General features: G+C 42.9%; 1 protein-coding gene across 1 annotated transcript; it reads left to right on the top strand.

Moving 5' to 3' along the window:
* The first annotated feature begins 3,887 nt into the window (after positions 1 to 3,887).
* ELOA (elongin A) lies at positions 3,888 to 23,846 on the top strand. The gene is made up of 11 exons (XM_070949699.1): positions 3,888 to 3,959; positions 10,400 to 10,456; positions 10,891 to 11,009; positions 11,974 to 13,150; positions 15,598 to 15,712; positions 16,457 to 16,612; positions 17,747 to 17,844; positions 19,865 to 20,045; positions 21,414 to 21,525; positions 22,567 to 22,724; positions 23,383 to 23,846. The coding sequence occupies exons 1-11, from the start codon at positions 3,888 to 3,890 to the stop codon at positions 23,442 to 23,444; spliced, it is 2,307 nt and encodes a 768-aa protein (XP_070805800.1). The 3' UTR covers positions 23,445 to 23,846.
* The last annotated feature ends 1,716 nt before the right edge of the window (positions 23,847 to 25,562 follow it).

The raw sequence follows: 25,562 nt of genomic DNA, 5'->3' as shown, positions 1-25,562 counted from the left end.
CTAATTCAGCCTGGCCAGCTGACCGTCCTTCTCATATCGCCCTGTTCCCCTGGCTGGAAGTTTGTGACGCAGGGAGATGCCTAATAAGGCTGGAAAGAGAGGGGAGCCAAGCGTCCCCTTCGGCTTCCAGAATCCAAAAGGCTCTGATCTGCTCTAGGCTGAACTAACCGATGGAAGGGAAGGAAGGAGGATAACCTTTGCAGAAGGAACTGCTTCCCTTCTCATTTCCAGCATCTGCTCTCCAGGAGCCTGAGGCCAGCTAATTTTATAGTGCTTATCCCCAACCCTCTTTATTTGCTAAAAGACAAGAGTTTCTCAGAGTTTCTCAACCTTAGCAACTTGAAGATAACACAATAACAGAGTTGGAAGGGATATTATAGGTCATCTAGTCCAACCCTACCCACTCCACTCCGCCAGAACAGGAGACCCTACATCATTTCTGACAGATGGCAGCCCAGTCTCTTCGTGAAAGCTTTCAGAGATGAAGCTCCCACAACTTCTGAAGGCAAGGTGTTAAGATGGGTAGATTTCAACTCTCAGAATTTCCTGTCCAGCTATGCTGACTGGGGAATTCTGGGAGTTGAAGTCCTCCCATCTTCAAGTTGTTGAGGTTGACAAACACCGCTCTACATAAATGCATGGATGTCTATGCACCTGCACGAAGTTTTTATTGTTTCAACATCTCTCTCTCTCTTTTTTTTGGGAGAGTCCATTCAGCTATGACTTTCTCAGTTTTTGACTTCATCTGCAGGACCATGAGTAACTTTACAGAGCTGTTGAAAGGCATTCTAAGTGTATCAGTGTAGTATATGTATCTCTGAAATTATTCTGGGGATTGCAGAATAGGCTCTCGATCAGAGATCCCAACTTGCCCCAAATACTGTATTATCTGAGCATGCGTGGAGCAAAACACCCAAGTTCCCTTTCCTATGGACAAGACGGTGCTAATTGTCCAGAACTATCCTTACCATTAGCAAAGAACACTGCATGCGGCATAGGTACAGCAAAAGCTGATCATCAGTTTGTATTACCACCTTTGTATTACTAAACATCTTATAAAAGCATTGGATCAAAGCCATCGTGGGCAACAGAAGTTAATGTCTGTGGGTTCCTGTACATCTTATGTATTGTATCAAATGACTAATTTCTTTGTGCTTTGCATATTGCTGTTGACCTAGAAAACGGGTAGCACAATTGATGTGTATGCTTGTTGTAAAGATTTAGTGTCTTTGTCATATAGCGGCCACAAAGCAAAGTGGCAGAATCTGAAAGCTGCTTTGTACTGTCAGTTTCAGGCTGTGTAGGAAGTGATTTTTTTTTTGAATGAAGTCTTTCTAGATTCCCTATGCAGAGGGGGAAAAATGCATCAAGTTCAGTGAAAAGATCCAGATAGAGCAGAATTGTTTATTAATTCTCATAACTTAACAAGTTCCTTCAGTACAGGTAGTCCTTGACTTACGACCACAACTGAGCCCAAAATTTCCGTTGCTAAGTAAAACAGGCGCTTTGCAAGTACATACACATGCAGTTGTTCAATGAATGTTGACCCCGTCTTACGACCTTTCTTGCCACAGTTAAGTGAATCACTGCAGATGTGAAGTTAGTAACATGGTTTTTAAGTGAATCTGACTTCCCCATTGACTTGACTTGTCAGGTTGTCACAAAAGGGGATCACATGACCCCGGGGACATTTGCAGCCGTCATAAATATAAGTCGGTTGCCAAGCATTTCAGTTTTGATCACATGATCATGGGGATGCTGCAACGATCGTGTGAAAAATGGCCACAAATCGCTTCCTGTCTTTTCTCTTCACACAGCCTGAAAAGAGACCATGAAAATATTCATCTATTGTGTTTCCCTGAAAATAAGACCCTGTCTTGTATTTTTTGGAACCCTGAAATAAGCGCTTGGCCTTATTGCCATGCACTCAAAAACGTGATTGGGCTTATTATCAGGGAATGTCTTATTTTGGGGGAAACGGGGTAGGAGGTCTCTTATTGATCAGAATTGGCATCCAACTCTCGAAGAGCCCTGTTGTTTTGGATCAAGGGGTACACACTACATCTTGCAGCAGTGAACACCCCAAATTGACTTTTCATCACACCAGTCTGAGGAGAATAGCTCGTCTGTGCTATTCTTTGTTAAATTCCAAGCTTGTGTGTATATTCTTGGTGGGAGACTATTTTGCACAAATGTTTCTCTGAACAGGGAGTTAAAATCCAAAGAGTGGGTGTTTTTTGTCTGGGTGCTTTGTGAGTACAAACGTGGCATTTGAGATTGGAGCCCAGCCATCATCTTTGCCGTGTTCTCAATTTACTGGATCCCCTCCCCATATTTTCCATTTAGCCTCCCTAGCTGTTTCTATAGGAAGAGACAAAGGCACTCTCTCAACCAGGGCTGCTATACTGTGAATGGATATTCTTCCCCATCTCATGGCATGTATATTCGGAGAGCCTCTACAAGGTGTTTTCAATTCTTCAGGTGTGCCTCGCAAACCTGAGTCATTTTATGACTCCTCCAGAGATGCTCCTAAGAATGGATTTATACAGAAAAAATAGCAAATATGATCGTAATCCAATAAATACACACCACTACCCCCAGAAATGGATTCCATAATATTCTCAGCATCCATTTTGTGGGTTATGTGAGACAATACTGGGCAATAAGATCTTGTGACATCCTGGCCTAGCTCATGTTACGCATGCAAACCAGTCAATTGTGGCTTGTTTGTTAAAACATAGTAAAAAAACCCACAGCTGACCTGGATTCAAAGAACAAATTTAGTCTGAGCCTGCAGCGCATTGCTTTTTGATTGGGAAATTAAAAGTGCACAAATCATAACTGCTGGTCTCTAGCATAGACTATAAAACCTGCTATTTGGGGTTGAAAACCATGGTTTGTGTGTTATGTGCTATGTACATTGAGCCAGGAGTACTTTTATTCAACAATATGCTATGTTGCATGAAGTACAGTTCTGTATGGACGTTTGTAAACTGCTCTTTTTAAGGCGAGTCTCAATCTTGATAACTTTTAAGATAAATGGACTTCAATTCCCAAAATCCCCCAGCCAGCAATGGATGGCTGGGGAATTTTGGGAGTTGTAGTCCATATAAAAAAGTTGCCTAGACTGAGCAATAACCGCTTCAAATTCTCTAATTTGTAAATGTGCTTCAAGAAGCAGCGATAATGGTTTCTTTAAATTCTGTAAACTGGATTCCTGTTGCTGGGAAGGAATATATGTGATTCAAAGCATTTTGTGTGAATGTCAGTTAATCTGTGGTCATGCTTAAATCCTTATCCAGCTTTCTCCAATATGATGAGCCAGGCCAGATGGATGATAGCCTCCATAAAGGCCAAAAAAAAAGCCTCACACTGGTAATGAAGACCTTATTTGAACTCTTTGGGCAATAATACTGGAAAATCGGTGAAAAAGCCAGAAGCGCTTTCTGGAGAGGAACGAGCCAACCGTGGCTTTTGCCAATATTCAAAATGGCCGCTAGGCCACAGCAGGAAGGTTCTTGCCCTTATTTAAGATGGAGACGTTCTCATCCGTCCGTTTAACAGCTGTTTCTTTACCGTTTGCCCTGACCCACGATGGCGTTTTTCCCTTCCTTCCCTGCCTTCTGGACTGAGAAGCCCTTTGCCAGCTTACGAAATGGCGGCGCCGGCTGGCGAAGGGAACGGCCGATTGGTCTCTCTCTCTCGGCCCCGCCCACTTTCCCCTCCCCTTCCTTTTTTGCCCGGAATAAACATGGTGCCACGAAACGGGATTCGAGAACCAACCCCGCCCCCCAGGAGTTCGGAAGGAGGAAAGCCCCGCGTTCTCCTGGGAAGCCGTTGAAGCAACGGCCACTTCCGCCGAGCGGTAGACCTCGCCAGGACTAAAAATGGCGGAGTCGGTGCTAGAAGATGTCCGAAAGCTGCAGTCTCGGCTCACTAGCTCTTCGGAACCGAAGAAGGTAAAGGGGGGGAAAAAAAATTAAAAAAAAAAAGGGGGGGGAGGGGGGCCGGACCCTGAAGGGAAAGGCGAATTGGGCGGAGAGTGGCTCTGAGGGGGGGGGGGGGGCGGCTGGGGTGACCCCGCGAGGAGGGCCAGCAGGGGTCCCTATAGGAGGGCCACGGCGAGAGGTGGGAGAAATGAGGGGGCCCCGAGTGAAAGAGGGGCCCTAGCTGAGGGGGGGGGTGTTGAATTGCGCAGCGGGTGGGGTGGGGGGGTGGAAGGCAAAGGGGGACTGGGCTTTGGGGGGGGTGTCAAAAGAAAAGGGGGGGGCGAGGGAAAGGTGCAAGTGGGGCGCCCCCCTTCGGCCGTTACTGGGCAAAAGAATTCCAGCGAGTTTTTTTAGGCCGACCAAAAGAAACCCTTCCCCCCCTTTCCCTCCCCCCCCCCTTATTGAGGATATATTGTATTATATATTGGAGGTGGAGGAGACCCCTTTGGAGGGCTGCAGGCAGCGAGATTTCATTTCAATGTATGCCGTTGAGGGGACGTTCAAAGTGAAAAAGTTACTCTCTTAAGTCTACGGATGGCGATACTTGTGCTGGGGACGTGTACAAGGCACAGACACACACACATATATATATATTTATATGTATTGAACGGCCATCCTCTGATAGATATATTGATATTTCAATGGGAGAAGCCGGGTCCGAGAGAACAGCCGTTTAACGGCTGAACTTTGAATGCCCGGAGAGATCCATCTCCATGTCCATTGTCTGTTGAAGAGTGGGGGGGGGGAGTTTATGGGTTGTCGGTTCTGTTCATGGATGGACTAGGCAAAATTGTGGGGGTGGGGTCATGGGTTCCAGAGGGCTTGTATTGTCCCTAGAAAGGTGGGGGGTGGGGAGGTGGGCTTACTCCCCCCAAACAGAGGCTCCTCTGGGGCGTTTTAAAGGGCCACCATCAATGAGCTGTTCGACAGCATTACTTGGTCTGTTGTGTGGATGTTTGGGTGGTTTTAGGGGTGTGGAATTTGTGGTGGGTGGGTGGGTGGGAGTGTGTTTGGGGATTGTTAATGTGTGTTGGATGGTCTTTGGGTGTTAAGGTCATTTCGTTGTATGGGTATACTGTGTATACCCATACAATGACAATCTATTTATTTTATTGCTCTCTTGTGGGTTTTTAAATAAAAATTAAATTTAAAAACAGTACTGTAGCCATCGTTTTATCATCAAGTGGGCTGTACAGTAGTCGCCGCAGGCTTGTTAGGAATGTGCGCGTCTCAAAAGTGGCACCAAAACACTGTGGAAAGAAGAGGAACCTTGTGCGGATCTGGGAAAAGGATTGTTAAGGTTGCTCATCTCTCTATTCCAAACCTCCAGGGAGGGTTAGAAGAAGGTGCTGGGAATACTATTTGAATCACCTCTGGTGTGTGTGTGTGTTTTTTAAAAAATCACTAGTGCAGGATCTCTTGCTCTTTGCATCAACTTTACATAGAGAACTGCTGGAAGAAATCTCTCTTGCAATCCTCAATATCTTTAATGATGCTAATAACCTGCAAAGAAAACAATCAAAAGTTAGAAATCTGCAAAGGAGTAACTGTGCTAAGTGATTTCCTTTGTGTCTTAAAGATGTGAGAAGCTGATACCGAGTTAGGCTCTTTGAATAACAATTGAAAGGATGAAGGACTGGAGTTTCCTTTTCTTCTGGTTCAATGGATTTGTCTTTCACCTTGCAGATCAGCACCCACTGAATAGTTTATAATTGTTTTTTTTTTTCATTGAAAGGACCTAATACAAGGATAGAAAAGAAGGGAGGGGTATGATAAACTAAGCGCTGGGCAAAACTAATTCTGGAGCGTATTCTTGCATTTTAAATCATCAAGCAAAGAGATGTTACTTCTAAAAGTATTTCATGGAAATGGTGGCTTGAACATTTTGTGTTTTGTCAGGAGCAATCCGAGTTACTTCTTTACTTGAAAAAACAAATTCAAATGGTCCATTCCTTCTGTTGTCTGGGGAGTTAAGAACTATTGAGATGTGCACTTAAAAATACTTTGGACATGCTTTGAATCATTTTAAAGTACAAATTTGAGGGGGTCTCTTAGGAATATATCCTTTGAAAATGTTGCTAGTACTTGGCCGCTGTTTATTGAAGGACAAAAATCAATTATGAAAGAAAGGAAAAGTACAGCTTGTCTGCTACCTTTGCTTTTTCATTAGTGCCTGTCCACAAGTATGCTTTCAGTTCACTTGCTGTGTGTGTTTGGGAGAGAGGCTTATTTACTCTGGAAAATCTCAGCTTTTGCTTAAAGTTTGAAGTGAACTTCTAGCCCATTATTGAGTTGAATGCAAAAAAATTTTTTTTAACCCATTGGGGGAATTTATCATAAAGAAAGGGTGATCTTTGGAGATGTTGGGGATCATTTGTAATGTATTGGAATGTAGAGAAGAGACAGTTTTCTCTTTGTTTTCCTGGCTTTTGGGGTAAGTGCAGATGCTTGGCAAACTTGTTGCTGTGGTTTAACTATGCCAGTTGGTTAAAGGGCTCTCTGTGTTCCTCTCTATTTCTGAAGAATTGTGAAGAGTTGTTTCCCTGGCTGGTTTCTAAACTTTCTCCGGCAATTTACCCAGGAAGAGTTTCTAAATTCTGTGTGCAAATTTTATTGTGGCCTTCACTAATCCCTCCTTCCCCTCCCTGTCCTGATTTTGTACAGCACGTCTCTACCATCCGCTTTCATCTGCGTTGAGGAAAAGAGGAAGGAGACATTTTATTTTGCAACTGTAACCCCTCTTGATTCATAAATTTTCTGCTGGAAGAACCTTCAGCGATAAAGCATATCGGGCTGCATGTATGTGCCAGACTATGTAATCAAAGCAACTCAGAAAGATTTGGTCCCCCTCTAATTCTATTCCCACCTCATCTACACCTTTATGCACCCTCAATGGGTCTAGTCTATGATCAGTAGATGGCGCTCTTGTGCTCTCCAGAAATCCTCTTTTCTGATTTTTGTTCTGCCACCTTTTGTTTTACATTTATTTAATTTTATCCCACCTTTATTATTTTTATAAATAACTCAAGGCAGCCAGCATACCTAATATTCCTTCCTTCTCCTAATTTCTCCACAACAACAACTTTGTTAGGTGGGCTGGGCTGAGAAAGAATGACTTTTGAGTTCAACAGGCAACTCAAACACCAGGGAGCTTGGTATGTTGAATACCAGAGAACAGTAAAATAAATCTTGATTCTGACTTTAGGACAAATGATGGAAATTGTTAGAAGCAAATTTTCAGAAACATTGGCTCTTAAAATTCTGCAAATTAAGACACTTGTTTCACCAGTTATAAACGTATGGCTTAAGAAATTAGATTACTCAGGTATCTTGGTGAAATATTTTTGCCCCAAAAAAGGTCATATTCATTAAACAAGCAAATAATCTCTTGATCCATCTTTCTGAAATCTCTCCTCCTTTTATTAGTGGACTTGAACCTGTCTTTAGAAGGTGGAAAATAAATTTATGTATTTTAAGTAGATGTAAAAAGTGACAGAGAAAATATCTCTCTCCCCCCAGTCCTAAAAAGCAAACTATGCCTGTACACAAAATTTCTTCTCTTGAGCATCTTTTTTTTTTTTTTAAGTACATAAATTGGCACAGGTTTTTTTCTAAAAGAAATATCCCCCATGTCATTGTTTTAAATCTAAAAGCAAAGTATGAAAAAATTGAAATCTATTTACACAGGGAATCTGCAGGGAAGGTTTGTTGGTGCTGATTCACTGGATCTCCCTGATCATTGCTCAAATGCTTTGCTGCTCTGGATCCTTATCAGGAGGAAAAGATTGAGATTTTGCAATGGATTCTCCGGAAATACCCCAAACGTCTGACGTGAATGAAATGTCTTCTTGTCAAGGGAAATGGTAGCCAAGCTTTGGGGGAGACACTTGAATATTTAGGATCTGGTTTGTGTAATAAACTGAGCTGTAAAATGAACACTTTGATTACTTTGGGATGTCTGAATGCAAATAGAGTGGTTTATCAACTAGGATTACAGAAATCATGGCTTAACTCTGTGTCTGTTTTTATGTTCAGCTATTGTGCAGGGGCAGAAATACATTTTTAGTGGTGGTAACCGTAGTTAAAATGCTGGTCAGCCCTTTTTTCCAGGCTGACCAGCCCACAAACGTTAGCTTTAGTTCTTCCCCTCAGAACTAAAAGAGAGGAGACATATTTAGAAGCAGTAGTCAAATGTAGAATATGTCTATCCCACTCAAGAAAAATGTACAGCAGTCCCTCGGCTATTTTTAGGCATTGTTCTTAAAACTTTTATAAATGGTTTTCTGAGAATTTTTGGACAGATTTACTACATCCTGTATCTGTTCTTTGTTTTAATTCCATTGCATTCAAGTCTTTGATATAAAAGTTAGCAATTACACCAGGCAATGCTCCTTGAAGGAAGAGACACACATGGCATACTGTGCTTTCCAAGAAACCCTGAGTTAAAAACCATGCAATAGCAAATTGCATGGATGTGATAAAACTGCTGTTCCCAGAATTCCATGGTTTATGAAGGTCCCATGTTGGCAAAAGCTGGTGGGCAGGAACGGGTAAGGAATTTCATGCAATTGGAATTCTTTGCTAAATTTACAAATCTCTTTGCCTCTTCTTTGCATGTCCTCCCCCACCCTCCCCAGAGATAACTTCTCTGACCATGTTTGATGCTAAATTACTGCTTTTAGCTATCAAAGCCTCCTTCCAAGTTCTTTGTTTTCTTTTATTGGTGAATGGTCAAATGGAACACTTTAAAAAATACTTCAAAATTGAAAAAAGCTATTGGAATGGATGAAAGCATTTTCAGCTCTGTTTGGGGTTAGATGTTAAAATTTCTAGAAGATTAAAGGTACCAGAACACTGGAGTACTAATTTTAGAGATCAAAAATGTTTTTGTGTGGATGTGAGCCACCTTAACTCCAGTTGTCATAAGTTTATGACGATTCTCAGTCATCCAGGTCATAGTTGTATCAAAAGTGGTTTTTATTTTTGAAAAGGTAACTGGACTGATTTTTTAAAGAAAAAGAAGAGGTTTCGCTTCCTATTCTGGAATCTTGATCAGTTGCCTTGGATGGTGTGGGAGATGGAATGACAGTTAACTGTCCTTCAACTGTCAATAACTGTTGTTCCATCTCCCATACCATCCAATACAACTGATCAAGATTCTAGAACAGGAGACGAAACTCTTCTTTTTCCTTAAAAAAATCAGTCCAGTCGCCTTTTCAAAAATAAAAAACCATTTTTGATACCCACTTGTCATTGTCTAGAGATTTTACAGTTGGGACTCCCAATTGTTGGTCATGTTGGTTGAGGATACTAGAAGTGGTCCTCTCAAACTGCTTCATGGCTCCAGGTTGGGGAAGGCTGCCTTTAAAAGAAAATGTATTACAGTTTGGAAGGCTGCCATTTGATGGATGTTGTATTCCATTTGTTAAGCCCGGGGTCTCCAACCTTGGCAACTTTAAAACTTGTGGACTTCAACTCCCAGAATTCCTCAGCCAGCACTGGCTGAGGAATTCTGGGTGTTGAAGTCCACAAGTCTTAAAGTTGCCAAGGTTGGAGACCCCTGGCTTAAGCTATTGGCTGCTTTTATGAAATGGCCTATCATGATGGAAGATGAAGGTGGGTTTCCCCCAGTGGTGGGTTTCAAAATTTTTTACTACCGGTTCTGTGGGTGTGCTTGGGCATGGCATGACTTGGTGGGTGTGGCAGGGGAAGGATACTGTAAAATCTCCATTCCCACCCCACTCCAGGGAAGGATACTGTAAAATCTCCATTCCGTCCCCAATCCAGGGGAAGGTTACTGCAAAATCCCCATTTCCTCCGGATCAGCTGGGACTTGGGAGGCAGAGAATAAATGGGGGCGGGGCCAGTCAGCATTTTTACTACCAGTTCTCCAAACTACTCAAAATTTCCACTACTGGTTCTCCAGAACTGGTCAGAACCTGCTGAAACCCACCTCTGGTTTCCCCCTCTTATTATTGAATATTTCTGTTGATCAGCAATGTTACACCGAGGCTTAATGGGAAGAAGGTGGATGAGGCAGATATATGAGGAGCCTTTTCCCAAATTCTTCAAACTACTGAAGGTATCCAGAAGTATTATCCTTGGGAGAAACCTGCCTCTAATCCAACTGGATTTTTTTCTTACTTTTGATTCACACGAGCCTGGGTCTCTGAACAGATTTGGGGCTAGCAGCTCTAGATCCCTCTGGCAAACCTACAAGCCTTGTTTGGGTGGGATTGCTGCAACTATAAGATTTTTGATCTGCTTCATTTGTCTGCAGAATATTAGGTCCGTATCTTCCATGGCATCTTATCTACTCTGTGGGTTTGTTTTTTGAACTTCTTGACTTCTGTGAAAAAGCTCTCCATTAGAGAGCTGAGTTCTCAACCCTTTTCTGTTCCCCTCTGCAGCTGATGAAAAGTTTGAAGAGACTTTCTGAACTGCCAATCACCATAGAAATTCTTCTGGTAAGTTATTTTGTAGTACCATTTCTTGCGCTTGGAAACTTAGTCCTGTTCTGACAAGGCAAAGAACTCATTTTGAGGATGAGGACATGACTGTTTACTGGGGAGCAATATAGGATCACTACAGCTTGGTGATTCTTTCTACTCTGGCATAGTATCCTTTGAGTCATCAGGATGGGGCTAAATCTGCCCTGTTGTGATAGCTCTATCCTAATTACAAATGGGAAGGCTCAGACAGACCCTGCAATATGCACAAAGGAAAATGTTTTATTGCGCCACATATATCCTGCTGAGCCATAACTGTGCTTTGAATAAGTCACCATTGAGCTTGCATTCAGCCATAATTGATTTATTTGTTTTAGGCTTAGCATGTTGTATGAACTCGGATGTTAACTAGCTGTCATTGTCAAAGCTGTTTTTCTACATCCTTTCCGCAGGAGACTGGAGTCGGAAAGACTGTGAACGGTTTACGAAAACTTGAACAGGTTGGAGACTTTGCCAAGAACTTGGTGGCAAGATGGAAGAAGCTTGTGCCAGTTTCACAGGAAACAGAGCGGTGAGCTGGGCTTCTATAATATCTCTTCTTAACAGACAATGTCCTTGTATAGTTCATCTGCCCTCAAAAACAATTTGAAGCTCTGTTTCCTGATACAGCTCCACTGCCTGGTGGAATGTGCCAAATGTCCCCTTAAAGCATTAATAGCCAGAGGGAACATGAACATAATGAAAGATCAAGACAGTTTCGCAAAATAATGTGAAAGGGAAAAAAATGTGCAAGCTTTATAGGTAACACATGAAGAACGGTTGCAGGATTTGGGTATGGCTAGTCTAGAGAAAAGAAAAGAATGATAGCAGTATTTCAATATTTGAGGGCTGCCGCAAAGAAGCGGGGGGGGTCAACTTATTTTCCAAAGCACCAAAGGGCAGGACAAGAAACAACGGATGGAAAGTAATCAGGGAGAGAAGCAACCTGGAATTAAGGAGAAACTTCCTAACAGTGAGAACAATTAACCAGTGGAATAGCTTGCCTTCAGAAGTTGTGGGTGCTTCATCACTGGAGGTTTTTAAGAAGAGACTGGATAGCCATTTCTCTGAAATGGTATAGGGCAGGGGTAAAATGCTACCGGTTCGGACTGGTTCGGCCGAACCGGTAGCGATGGCGGCGGGTGGTTCGGAGAACAGGTAGCAATGACAGCGTGAGGCTCTGCCCACCCGCCCAGTCATCATTACTTCCTGGTTTTAACCAGGAAGTAACCTGTTTCTTACCCTCTGTGCATGTGCAGAAGGGTTTGCGCACGACGCGCAGGACATGTGCACTTCCGAACCAGTGGGGAATGTAAGTAGATTTCACCCCTGGTATAGGGTCTCTATTCTAAATTCTAGTCTAGAAAGGTAGAAGTTGGCTGCATTCTGTTTCGGTGTTAAGAAGATGGGACTAGGCAATCATTGCTTTCGCTTAGGTTTTCAGTAATTTTGATTAGATTCAGTAATCCAATTCTTTCTGTTTTTCTTTTTTTAAGGCATAATCTTGAACCTACAGAACAGGGCCATGACCGAAACATCTCTAGGAAACGACAGCGAGACCTGTTGCCCAAAGAAGAGAAAGAGGCCTACTCAGAGACATATCAGCCTTCTTGTAGCCAGTCCTACGAGTCGGATTGTGGAGCTAAAAAGGCCAAGAGGTATTCAGACCCAGAAAAATCCCATCATGATGTAAGCTATGGTATTCCAGAAGACAGGTCATGGAGGAGAGAGTCCTCTGACCAGGAATGCTCTGACTATGGACATGCAGTCTCATCTGAGCTCAGCGAAAGTCCTCAGGAACTATATATGGACCTCTATCATGCTGAAGAACAAGAGAGGGAGCAAAAATCCTTGTCCCGAAAGGGGATTAAAAGCCACCAGTTTCAGGACAGACAAGAAGTGACTCATCATAGGAATTTCAGTGACTCTCAAGAGAAAGCCAGCACAAGTCGGAGCAAAGAGCCTAAATCTTCTCACAAAGAGAGGCAGCGGCCAGAAGCCAAGGGGGAAGAGAAGGCTCCCGTAGTTAGCTCAGAGAAACTGCCAAAGAGTTCTTCGTCCCATGAAGCTTCTTTATCAAGCTGCAGCAAGGAGAAGCTGAAGGCCCCGGACAGCCTCAAACGAGACAAGAAAAAAGATGGCAGCGGCGTCAAGAAACATAAGGCCTACTTTGACTTGGAGGATAGCTTGAATGAACATAGGAAGAAACAAAAAACTCACGACACGGAAAGGGCCAAACCTGAAAAGATGAAACTTAGCATGGAAACCGTACCTGGAGATCAGGAGAAACCAAAACCTGAAGGAGATTTGCCTAATAAGAACAAGGAGAAGAAGAGCTCCAGCAGCTTTAAAACTTCTGAGGGCAAACCCAAAGTCCTTGAATCAAACAAAAGACCTGCAGGCTTCTCGCCTCCCAGAGAGAGAGAGGTGGAGGATGAGTATGAGCAGCCCACCATGTCCTTTGAGTCCTACCTGAGTTACGACCAGCCTCAGAAGAAGAAAAGGAAGCTGGCCAAGCCTGCTACAGCTCCAGTCCCAGAGAAAGGACATAGTAGCAAGCAGAACGGTTCCAAGTCAAGTGCCAAGAGCTCGGACGCAAGCCGGAAAGCTTACAAGCAACCGAGCGAGAAGAAGCCGGTAGAGGCGTCTGCATCGAAAGCAAAAAAAGTAAGGGTTTTTCATGGGGGAAATCGTTGCTTCGCTGTTACCTTTTCTCGGCCAAATTGAGGTTGAAGGCAAACTGAAGGGATTTATAGCACACCGCCCTGTCACACATACGGCTTATTTCAGGGGTGGGCAAATGTGGCCCTTTTACAACCTGCTTGGCTGTCTCAGGAATTCTGGGAGTTGAAGTCCACAGGTTGTAAAAGGGCCACATTTGCCCACCCCTGGCCTATTTGGAGATGTTGTCACATGCACCTAGCCATCGTAATTTGTAAGTCATTGCTTATCATTAGGCCTGACGTCTAAACTCAGCAAATGATGGTTCCTTCAGCCAATTGGTTAAGCAAATCAGGGCTTGCATGCCGCCTGGGATATTTTATCCACACGGAAGGTTCTGCAGGTTTCAAAGGCAGCTTGTGCTTCTAAGAGTTTGAGCCCATTAATAACTAGTTCTGCCGGGGGCTTTTCAGATGTGCTAGACTCCAATATCCATCATACCCATGCTGGTTGAGAATGATAGTAGTTGTAGTCCCATCCTTTTGGAAGGGGCCAGATTGGAAAAGGCTACGTTTAGGAGGAAATGAGTCCTGTTTGAGTTTTCCAGACTGAGCATTGACATTTACTGAGAACGTTTCCATTCTCCACCCCTCTTTCTTTATGAAATACGCCGCTCTTTAACATTGTCCATTTTTTTACAGGCATCTTAGCCTTTTTAATTTATTTCTCAGCGAGACTGATGCGCCCAATATTTATCTGTAACTGTATTAGGAGGTTATGTTCACGTATTAAAAGTATTGGGCTGTCCCCCAATAATATTTCTCAATAGCATGAGAAAAGCATTAATAGCATACAGGCACGTTTACCATGCTTTGTTTACAAAGTGCTATGGGTAAAATTTAGTATTTTACTCACACTGTATGTATGCTGCCTATTCCCAAAGTTTTTCCCCTGATGTTGAAGGTATGTGTCATAAATGATCTATTATGCAGTGGAATGGGCTTATCTATTAACCTACATAGGGATAAAACATGGAAGTCGGTCCTTTCCAAAAACTCTTGCTGAGTCAGCTCGCTTGGGGTAGGTGCAATTTTCTTTCCAGTGGAAATGAAGAGAGTCCTTGGTGCTCACCAAGCTTGGTTGTTCGCTTGCAAGTGAGTGGGATTTGCCCTCTGCCAATATAATACTATCTGCTAAAGAAATATTTAGCTACATCATTTCCACTGTTTGTAACGGAATATATAAATATTTAAAATAATGTTTTAACATTACTCTCTAGACCAGGGGTGTCAAACTCAAGGCCCGGGAGCCGGAGCCGGAAACAGCAAAGGACTGGCCTGCAGTGCTTCTGTCAGCGAAAACGGGTTCCTGAGCTCCTTTTTTGGCTGCCACGGCCTCCTGCAACCCTCTGCCAGTGAAAATGGAGCTCAGGAGTCCGTTTTCAGTGGCAGAGTGCTCGGGCCACCACAGGCGCCCCCGGCACGAGTGACATCAAGCTGGCCACACACCACACACTCCCTGCCTCCCCCCCCCCAAGATCAAACACAACCCTGATGCCATCCTCAATGAAATCGAGTTTGACATCCCTGCCCTAGACCAATTTTGGTAGGTAGGTAGACAGCACTCAGCACTGAAAAAAGTAGAAGATGGGAGAGAGTTTGGTATGTGAACTCCTCATCGTTCCTAATGAGAACATACTCAACATATTTGAGCTTACCTCCGCCTGCTCACAGTGTTGAGTGAACAGTTTTGTCATGAGTCTGTTTGGTTCTGTTCTGCCCCAGCTACGGACCCCAAAGAACGCAGCACACACAAAGTCTGTACAAACCTTAGTTTACTAAATTAAATCAGTCTTTTTCAAATAAAGGCTGTTAATTAACTTTCTTAACAGCCTACAAGAATCCAAAGAATAATCGTAATCTTACTATGGTTGGCAGAAAGCCCAGAAGCAATTTGCAGGAAACAGATAAGAGAACTAAGATCAGGATGCGAAGGAAAGTGAACAAAGTTGTTCCCTGCAAATTGCCTCAGTCATCGTCCTTCCTTAAATAGGCTAAGGGAGTGGCCAATTAGCCCCAAGCCTTACTCTTGAGGAGACCTCCTCCTGAGGAGCCACCCCTGCCTTTTGGCAGCTCTGCATACCCGTGCATCGAGAAGAGGCTCCTCCTCTTCATCCTCTTCACTTAAAGGAGCTTCTGGAGGTTCTGAAGGCCCTGGCTGAATCCCCGCCTCTGGCACCACATCTTCTCCAGCCTCCTTATTGTCTGACTCGAGTGCCAGCTGCACAGGCTGCTGGCGCAGCACCACACCAGCCTCCTCGCTGTCGGAATCAGCTACTAGCTGCACAGGCCGCTGACGGGCCACAACAGGTTCCAAGGATGATTTTTGTTTTTCTACCCACAGCAAATACAGACTTTTGCAAAGATAGCTTAACCAAACACGGGTTTTCTCCCCTCCAGATACTCATTGATGTGGTGCCAATGCTTCCTGACATTCCATTGCCTCCAATCCAGGCAACTTATCGCCCTCTTCCTTCACTTGACACAATCTCATTCACCCAACCAAAGAGGAAAGGTAAAGTCGGAGCGGAATCTTCTTTTCATTTACTGTTTCTAAATGTTGTGGTTGAAGACAGGTTGGGTGATACAGAAAAAAAAAATCACATAGAAGTTCTGAATTTTTCTTTGTCTTTTATTCACTTGCCTAGGCCTCCTCCCTCCTGTGGAAGAGGAGGAAGACTGCTATGTAAATATAATGAGAATAGATACCCATTTGGATTCAACAGAAATAGTTGAATAGCTCGATGGGTAGTTGATAATTTCTCTGATGCTTCCGGAGAAGGAAAAGAATGTGATTGTGGCTTTGGTTCCAAGCACATTGCATCTTAGCTGTTTGATCATGAAGATTTTCTTTGTGCAGTGAGGAATCGTCTGCATCACATTAAAAGCACAAATAAATCTTCTTTTCAAAGCACAAAATAACTTACATTCACTGTCCCCAAGTTGGATTTATTCCCTTGAATTGGAAGTGGTGATTTTTCATGCAAGCTGCCTAGGGGTAGCCCCACGGTGAGATAGGCAGCAAATAAATGTAACCAATAAATAAATAATGGAAAAGCCTTCACAAAGTAAGCTACAAGTGTGCATGTATGTAAACTTGCTATATAAAAGACGTGTCCGGTAGCTGTAAACCAGTGCAACCACTGTAAACTTCCCAGCATCATCTGGTGGGGTTTGGAGTACGTTTTTGGTCTTCTGGGACCTCCATGCTAGATATCCTGGTCTCTAATGAGTCTTTTACCTTCCCCTGGCCTTGCAGCCCTCTCCTCCCCAACTGAAGAGGATGAGGCTGGTTTCACAGGACGTCGGCTGAATTCCAAGATGCAGGTGTACTCGGGCTCCAAGACGGCCTATCTTCCGAAGATGATGACTCTCCATGAGCAGTGCATCCGGGTGCTCAGCAATAATATTGACTGTAAGTCCGATAGGCTGTGGGCCTGTGGAGCGTGAAGGGGAAGGAGTTTGACAGTGAACTGGATCAGGATATTTACTTATTTACTTCAGTAGGTTTACACGGCTGCCCAACTCCCTGTAATATTGAATACAGGGAGTCCTTGATTTACAACCATTCGGCTAAGGACTGTTTGGAGTTGGAAAAAATTACTTACAGCTGGTCTTCACACTTAACAACCGTCAGTAGCATGTAGTCAGAATTCGGGCACTTGGCAACTAGAATGTAATCATAACAGGTGCAACATCCTGGGGTTACATGATTGCCATTTGCAACCTTCCCAGGAAGCAAAGTCAGTGGGGGAAGCTGGATTTGCTTAAGATCTGCATGATTCACTTAGCAACCCTGGCCAAAAAAGTCTTAAAATCAGGCATAACTCACTAGACTGTCTTGATTAGCTATGGAAATTTTGATCCCAATTGGGACCGATTGGGATCAAGGACTACTTGCATATCTGTCACACAGACATTTGCATTAGAGGACTACTTAATTCATTGTTCCTCCATCCAGCTGACCAGTTCTCTTTCAAAGCTCCTTTTTTCTTACAATCATGCTGATTTCTGATTTGGGGGTGGAGCCGGGATTGGCATGAAATGATCCATGAAAGAATAGTTCATGGTTAAGCAAATGGGCTACACTGACAATGGTGCGGCTTATTTAGTTTTTTTTAGCCCTAAAGCAATCAGCCATTCTGTCATTCCTCGCCTTTCTTTCTACTCTGTTTCCCCCAAAATAAGACATCCCCTGATAATAATCCCAATCGGGCTTTTGAGCGCATGGCAATAAGGCCAAGTGCTTATTTCAGGGTTCAAAAAAATATAAAACAGGGTCTTATTTTCGGGGAAACACGGTGGTTAGGGAAACTTGATTTGGACAACATCTAGGTTTTATATTTTGCACCTGTGACATTATTGGGAGGCCCCTTGTGTGATGTAGAAAACATTCTGGTCCTTTTATCCATACATAGCTGATTCTATGCCTCCTGTATTTCAGAAGATGCTCCCATGTCTTGCAATGCATATAAAACCAAATACCTGTTTCCCACTTGGAAAATGTGCCTTGAAAATGAAGAAAGATCTGTCTGCTTTTTTTCCCTAGCCATCTACGAAGTGGGCGGTGTCCCATATTCTGTACTTGAGCCTGTTTTGGAACGCTGCACTCCAGAGCAGTTGTATCGCATTGAGGAGTGCAATCACGTGAGTGTTACCAGATAAGAGGGAATGGGGTGTGTTGATCAATGATGATTATTCTTCACTATTTGTTGTAAGATCAATCGATGGTTCAGTATGGTGCGATTTAATCTTCAAGGATTCTGCTTGCTTCGGGATTTAAAATTAGACATTGCTCCAGTTTGTAGCACCTTTGTAAATAAAAATAATTTTTATTTACTAAATGGTGGCTTCTACCTATGGATGTAACTCAAAAACAGCTGGTATAACATCAGGTATAGGGAATCCTGTATTTAAGAAAAACATTCTATTTTTATTCAGATGACATAAATATGCAAGACCACAATATATACAGGAGGAATTGGAGGACATCAATTAAGTATAATAATGATAAAGTTCATTATATAATAATACAACCTCCGACAATGATATCTTAAGAGTTAGTAAAATAATAGCACTGTGATTAGATAATAGAGAAGATCCTCGGCTTTAGAAAATGAAAGCTTCGTGGAAAAGCAAAGTTTTTGAGAAACTGTTTCTTTCTGTAGACCGATATTTCTCAGCCTTGGCAACTTTAAGATATGTAGACTTCAACTTCCAGAGTTTGCCATCCCCGGATGGGTGGTTGAAGTCCACACACCTGAAAGCTGCCAGGTTAAGAAACACGACTGCAGGTAAACTAATTTTGACCTGCTCTGCAAGGTGAGTGGATGTCTCTGAGGTCCTTGGCAGAAATTTTACACGCTACATGATAACCAGTACCATCAAATTAGCATTTGGGATGGGGCAGTGGTGATGAACATACTGGGATTGCATTGTAAAGCCGCCGCCCTCCCGCCCCCCCCCCCCAATAAATTTTGGGACTTGGCTATTAGCTAATGAAGCTAATGGACAAGTTTCCTTCTGTGGCAGCCTCTCACATAAAGGGTATAGTAATAGGTCGCTCAAAAACCTGGTCTTAAATACCCGGTGTGCTTTCCAAGCATATTTGGCAGAGGGAATTCAGTTGGATTTGGTGAAGTTGCCACGTGTTTGTCACCAGCTGCTGTTCTCCTTAAGTATTCCTCTAAGGAACAAATGAAGATCAAGTGAGACAGAGTGACTTTAGAGATGGGAAGCACCTCTACCCCTTAATTTTCTCAAACCCCACGAGGATGAATGGCAGCAAAATGACTAAGGGGCAGGTGATAAAAGAAGTCTCTTAAGAAGAGCCAAAGAGGCTGTGTGCACCCAGAAGGCCATTACGTAAGCCTTGGCATTGCTTCCTTTATCACCAGTCCAAATAGCAGAGAGGACAGAATTTTCCAAAGTTGTCCTTGTTGACAAAAGTGATTCCATTTCTCTCCAGCGAATAACCCTAAAGCAGAGGTCTTCAAACTTGGCAGCTTTAAGACTTGTGGACTTCAACTCCCAGAATTCTCCAGCCAGCATAGCTGGCAGTTGAAGTCCACAAGTCTTAAAGCTGCCAAGTTTGAAGACCTCTGCCCTAAAGGAAAATTTTTTTACAGGTAGTTCTCAACTTAAGACCAGGAGTTAAATCCAGCAGGTTCTGACAGGTTCTGGAGAACTGGTAGTGGAAATTTTGAGTAGTTCAGAGAACTGGCAAATACCATCTCTGGCTGGCCCCAGAGTGGGGTGGGAATGGGGATTTTGCAATATCCTTCCCGTAGGAGTGGGGTGGGAATGGGGATTTTGCAGTATCCTTCCTCTGCCACGCCCACCAAGCCACGCCTACAGAACCGGTAGTAAAACAATTTGGATTTCGCCACTGCTTAAGACTGCAGTTGGGACCAGAATTTTAGTCGTAAGTTGTGAGGCTTTCAACATGACTGGACTTGATTTTACAACTTGGGGTTTTGTAATATTTCCCTGGGCTTTTTTTGAAACCTGAGAGTATATCTTCTAGCAGACAAATTTGTGTCTCAGACAATTAGATCTTGGTTCATAAAGGTTTTGAACTTTTACACCTTCAGAATAATTATCTTAATTTATTCTTTCGGAGATGCTCCAACCCTAGGCTCAATCTTCCTTTGCTCTTGGCCTCCAGGTTTTAACAGAAGACACAGATCAGTTGTGGCACAATCATTGCCAGCGTGATTTCAAGAAGGAGAAGCCAGATGAGTTTGAGAGCTGGAGGGAAATGTACCTAAGGCTGCACGATGCTCGAGAGCAACGACTTCTGATGCTAACCCAAAACATCCGTTCAGCTCATGCCAATAAACCCAAAGGTAGAAGGCTGGACTGAACGATTGAGCGGGCATGGAGATAAGAATGGGCAGGGGAAAAAAGGATAGCAAATCATTTTTTTAATCTGAAAGTATTGTGGCCCCCCCAAAAAGGTGGTTTTTTTTTCTTTTGTAAGTCCTTGCAATTTTTTGGCAGGTGGGAATTTAGTGACATACATGAAAAAAGGGAAGGGAACAGTTTTCCCTGTAAAAATTGAGTGTCCCGGCACAAGGGCCGGATAAACAATGCAAAATTGCTACTTCTGCATGCTACTACAGGTAGCCCTCGACCTATGACCATTCATTTAATGATCATTTAATGGCCATTTGTGACCTTTCCAGCCATCTTCCAACAAGCAAATTGAAGGGGGGAAGCCAGATTCACTTAACAATTATTCACTTAATGACAAAAACTCTGGTCCCAGTTTTGGTCGTAAGTTGAGGGCTGTCTGTACATAAGTCTTAAAAAGCCATGACTCTAGAAAGTGTCTGCAGTAATGTCTGGGAAATTCAAATTGTCTTGATTAAATTTTAACAGAAAGACCCTTTAAATGATGGCCTTTAACGTTACTGGTTGCTAGTTGAAAATTGGCCTGGCCTGATCCAGAGAGTTTAAAACCAAATGTTTTCCATGGCACGAACTGAAACATTGCTTGCACATCTGTGCATGTACACATCTGTGTACATGGCACCCTTTCGCATTCTAGCATCCTCTTGGCATATTGGATGTTGACTCTCATCATTACTTTGGCTGTGCTGGAATGAAGGGAATTGAAGTCCTAGAAGGCACCAGATCTTGGATGGGTGGTAGAAATCAGCTTATGGTGAATAGCTGTGTGGCCTTTTGAATAATTGGCAATCCCATCCAGCTTGCCAAGTTGACTTGGGCATATTCCAGGCAGTTCTCTATTCCTTTAACTCAGAGGATGGTGAAGGTTCCAGTGAACGTTTAGGGAGATTCTCAGTCATCGAGGTCATGATTGTCCCAAAGGTACTTCCAAAAGACAACTGGACTTTCTTGGGGTTTTTTTCTCCTTCAGTTAGAACTGAAGGAGCTTCTTGGATGAGAAGTGAAAGAAGGTTTTTTTTCTCCCAAGGGAAAAAGCACCTTTGGGAGCTCCAGTGAATGCTGATGCCCATTTATGAGATCGCAGATCTGATTTGTGCTGAAACGATCCTATAAAAGCCTTCATGCTAGAAACAAGAATGATCCTAGGAATCATCATGTCTTAGGAGGGGGAAGAAGAAGATTTCCACCAAAGAGGATACATGTTCCTTGTTAGCCATCCTCCCCTACCAGTTATCAGAGGGATTGTCTTTCCAAACTTTCGGGGCTGACCTCTCTTTCTTGGTTTGGCTCTCCTCTTTTAGCCAGAGTAGCTAAGATGGCATTTGTCAACTCAACAGTCAAGCCACCCCGGGAAGTGAGGAGAAGACAAGAAAAGTTTGGGACTGGAGGAGCGGCTGTCCCAGAGAAGATCAAGTACGTTTTCTATGAAGGCTTTCACTTTATCTTCTTCTTGAGGGGTGGGGGTACAGGGACAAGCTGCAGGGAAAAGAAATGTGGGAAGCTGTGTCTATCCTGCCTTTCAGCATCCATTTTGGGAGGAAGCGCAACATTGTGCGTGATTAAGCTATGGCTAGGCTTAGATACCTATGTACCCAGCTTAGGCATCTCCTATGCTTCCAGCAGTGTTTTAATACAGCAGCTGTCGTCCCTCTTATGATTGTAATTAAATTACCATATTTTTCTGAGTATAAGATGCTCCGGACTATAAGACGCACCTACCTTTTTTGGTGAGGAAAACAAGAAAAAGAAATCTGCCTCTGCCTCCCAGCAATTTTGCCTCTTTGCAGCAAACAGCAAACAGCCTGCTTTACTTTCATTTTCGTTTTCAGCATAGCTTGATTAGCACAAGAAGAAAAAAAATCTGCTCCCAGCAATTTACCTCCTTGCAGCAAGCAACAGAGGCTCGTGCAGTAATAGGCAATGGCAATCCTTTCAGCCTGAAACAGCTGAGAGTCGGGAGGCCGATCCAACGGACAATCAACTTGTGCTAATTAAGCTGTGCTGAAGCTGAAATGGGCTGTTTCTTCTTGCTGCTTGCTGCAAGGAGGTAAATTGCTGGGATGCAGAGGCCAAAGGGTGGGGGCCAGTGGATGGGCGGGGCTACATTTGGTGTATAAGACATACCTAAATTCCCCCCCTTTTGGGGGGGGGGAAAGGTACGTCTTATATTCCGAAAAATACGGTACTCTCTTTGAGGGAAGGAATAGTTAAATCTTTTTTAAAAAGGTGATGAGCAGGTGGGGACAAAAGTAAAATGTATTTTTCCAGATCCAAATTCCTGATGCTTGAATGAAGAGGGGGTAATTGATTTCCAGCAACTCCGGTTGTTCTTGGGTGACGCATTTTCTGTGTCTATTACAGTCCAAGCTCTGCTACAGAAATTGCCTCGGCAAGCACATTTGTTGAATCTGCAGTGGACTCTTCCTTACCGCTCACCATCTTCTCTTTCCTCAGAATCAAACCTGTATACTTCACACCAACTAAAAGCAGCAGCGTTCACACGGAAGAGGAACAGGATTACGACAGGCCCAGTACTAGTAGCGGCCCCTCAGGCTCATCCCTGGGCAGCACTTCATCAGTGACCTATGACCCAAGGAAGCCCCCGGTGAAGAGTAAGTGAGCTGCTGACGCCTCCATCCTGAAAAAAGATTGAGGGTTTTCATGAAAAATGCATTATATTAATCTTGAATGGGATTAAATTATTTTTACATGGTTCCATGCATAAACATTCTATGAATGTGTCCATTTTAACCTTTGATACAGCAAATATTGATAAACATAAAGTATCCAAACAAAAGTTCTTTTGGTGGGGGAGGCGTTCTCCATAATTTTTAAAATGGGAAGCAGTCCTGAGGGTAAAAAGTTTAAGAAACACTGTTCTTCACCATGCAGAATCCTATCAGGCAGTCTTCCCCCTCTGCTATAAAAGGCTTATTCAGAAGCATGGTTTGGTGGGGAAAATGTCCTGCTCTGTACAATTGCAGCACTATAGCCAAAATGAGAATGATGTGTAAATTAATGTGATGTGTAAGTCCTTAGGTCCATAGAGAAAGAAATCACTAACCACTAAACAGGAGCCCTGCAAAGATTTTTTTCCCCCTACCTGTAAAATAGAATTGGCTTCCTTCATTATGTGTCTAACTCTGAAGAGTGGAAACCTTTTCCTTCAAATGCAAATCCAGATTTGTATTCTGTATATATCTGTGTATCTTAATGCAACTGCTTATATGCAATAACCTCTCTCATTTCTTTTCTCTTCTTGTTTTGCAGAAATTGCACCTATGATGGCCAAGACTATCAAAGCTTTCAAAAACAGATTTTCTCGACGATAGAGGAACTGTCAGGCTCCAGTGAATGCGAAGGAAAAATATTTTTTATGGAAGCAGTGCTTACAGGAAAATGGGGAGTTTTTGGGGAGTCCCCCAAACACCTGTTTAAGACCAACTGCACAGTATTGTTCAAAACCACCTTCCAGTTTCCTCCCTTTGTCCCCGTAATTTTTGTTTTTATCTGCCAAGCGTTTTGCAAATGCAAAGTCTTGGCACCTGGCTGAGACACGAAGGTCCACAAACTATAACGCTTTCTTCGGTCTCTCTTTTTCTGGATTCCAGAATGGAAAGAGTACAGCCTTCCACCATCTGCAGTGTTTTTTGTTGTTGTTCTTTTGTCACCCCTCGGCCAGTTGTAAGACTTCAGATCTGCCTCTTCTAGTGTCCACTGTGAAAGACCCATCTATTTTGCAGATACTGTTCATGATTAGCAACTGCTGCTAAAGGACCTCTTGGGACTTTTACAATCTTGGTCAACCTTCCGGCAAGTGATTTCCCCAAACATCATTTTTCTCCTCCTTTCTGTTTTTCAGTCGCAGCTCTTAAGTGTTCATCTCACGCCTGAAACCCTTTGTGCCAGATACAAGCTGATTGGCCTTTCTATACGGGGACATCTGTTCACTTGGCAAAGGAAAAATAATAATAATAAAGTAAGAAATGGGTACACGTTATTTTAAACTCGTAGGAGAAAAAAAAGCAGCACAACTCAGGAAGCGAAGAATAAGTCACTTTGCACAAATCTGGATTTCAAGCATTCATGTGAGGTTTCTTTATTTTAAAAATGTATAGTGACGGTAAGGGGGACAAGTTCTCCCCTCCCCATTTTAAATTGAAAACAAGGATTTACATTAGATTTTCCTCTTCGATCCCTCTGGTTTTAACAAACAGAGCAGGCACTTTAATTCCCTGATACACTTTAAAGAGCTCCATTGACAAAATGTCACTCATCTAGGTGCTCTCTATGGGGGATTCTGGGAATTGAAGTGACAACAAGTCAGATTAGAAATCATTTCCATGGAAAGGATTGTAGGAACCTCCAGTTCATTTGTTCTTCTCTAATGTGGAAGTTGTTTTTATTTTATTTAATGTTCTTTTAATGTTGTTTTAAATGTAGGCAAACGTTACATGAATTGGTTTTTAACTTCATTTTGGAACCTTTTTAACGGGTGGGAATACAGAAAGGACTCAGTTGCTGAATTATGACAACTCTTCAATCCCTCTGGTTTTAACAGCAGAGCAGGCACTTTAATTCACTGTTACCCTTTAAAGAGCTCCATTGACAAAACTTCACTCATCTAGGAGTTTTGTTATGTCCCGGAACAGAAAAGATAGGCCAAGCCAAGGGGGTGGGTTTTGGTCTGGAGTGACAGGCATCCGTTATGGAATAATCTACAAGAACATTTCATGCACAGAACAAGCCAGGGGGAAGAATGGTTTTGAGAGTGGTCTACCTGTCTCAATGCTTATTGGCTGCTGTTGTTTTAGTCCTGCAGGGGACACTGAGCTGAGGATCTTATCTTTGCTGATGTTGATAGGTGTGTGTTGTGGAGGGGAAAGACAGACCTAGTTTTGGAAGGCTTGATGGTGTGTTTCCTTAGTGCTACGGCTGGTTGGATGAATGTTGATGTCCATGTGTTTTATGAAGGAATCTGGCCTCTTCCTGATAATAAGGATGGAGTGAAAAGAGATCCACCATTCAGTGCCATCATTCAGTGCCACCATTCAGAACTGGCCTTTGGGTTTTCTGCTGATGCCCAGGATATCATGAGGTGTAGCAGTCACAAAAGCCCTATTAACTTTAAAAACCACTTATTCCTCCATAAATGTAAAGGTGGAGGGGATATGTAGGGTGTGCCATATGGGATAAAACAACTCTCTTGATGTTCTCTGTCCAGTCAAACAAACAATTTCATCTCAAGTTCAAATACCCAAGAAAAAACTGTGCCTTTTTAAAAAACCATCATGTAATTAAAATTTTATATGCATTTATATGTATTTTGTATACATATGTATATATACACATACATAAAATATGTGTGTATGTACACATACAAAATGCATATAAATTTTTAATTATGGTATGTGCATTTTGTGTATGTATTTATGTGTATATGTACACAT

The sequence above is a fragment of the Pituophis catenifer genome, unplaced genomic scaffold, assembly GCF_029215685.1.
Source record: "Pituophis catenifer annectens isolate HBS135680 unplaced genomic scaffold, rPitCat1.0.hap2 SCAF_9, whole genome shotgun sequence".
Classification (NCBI taxonomy): domain Eukaryota; kingdom Metazoa; phylum Chordata; class Lepidosauria; order Squamata; family Colubridae; genus Pituophis; species Pituophis catenifer.
This window is presented reverse-complemented; position numbering and strand designations above follow the sequence as displayed.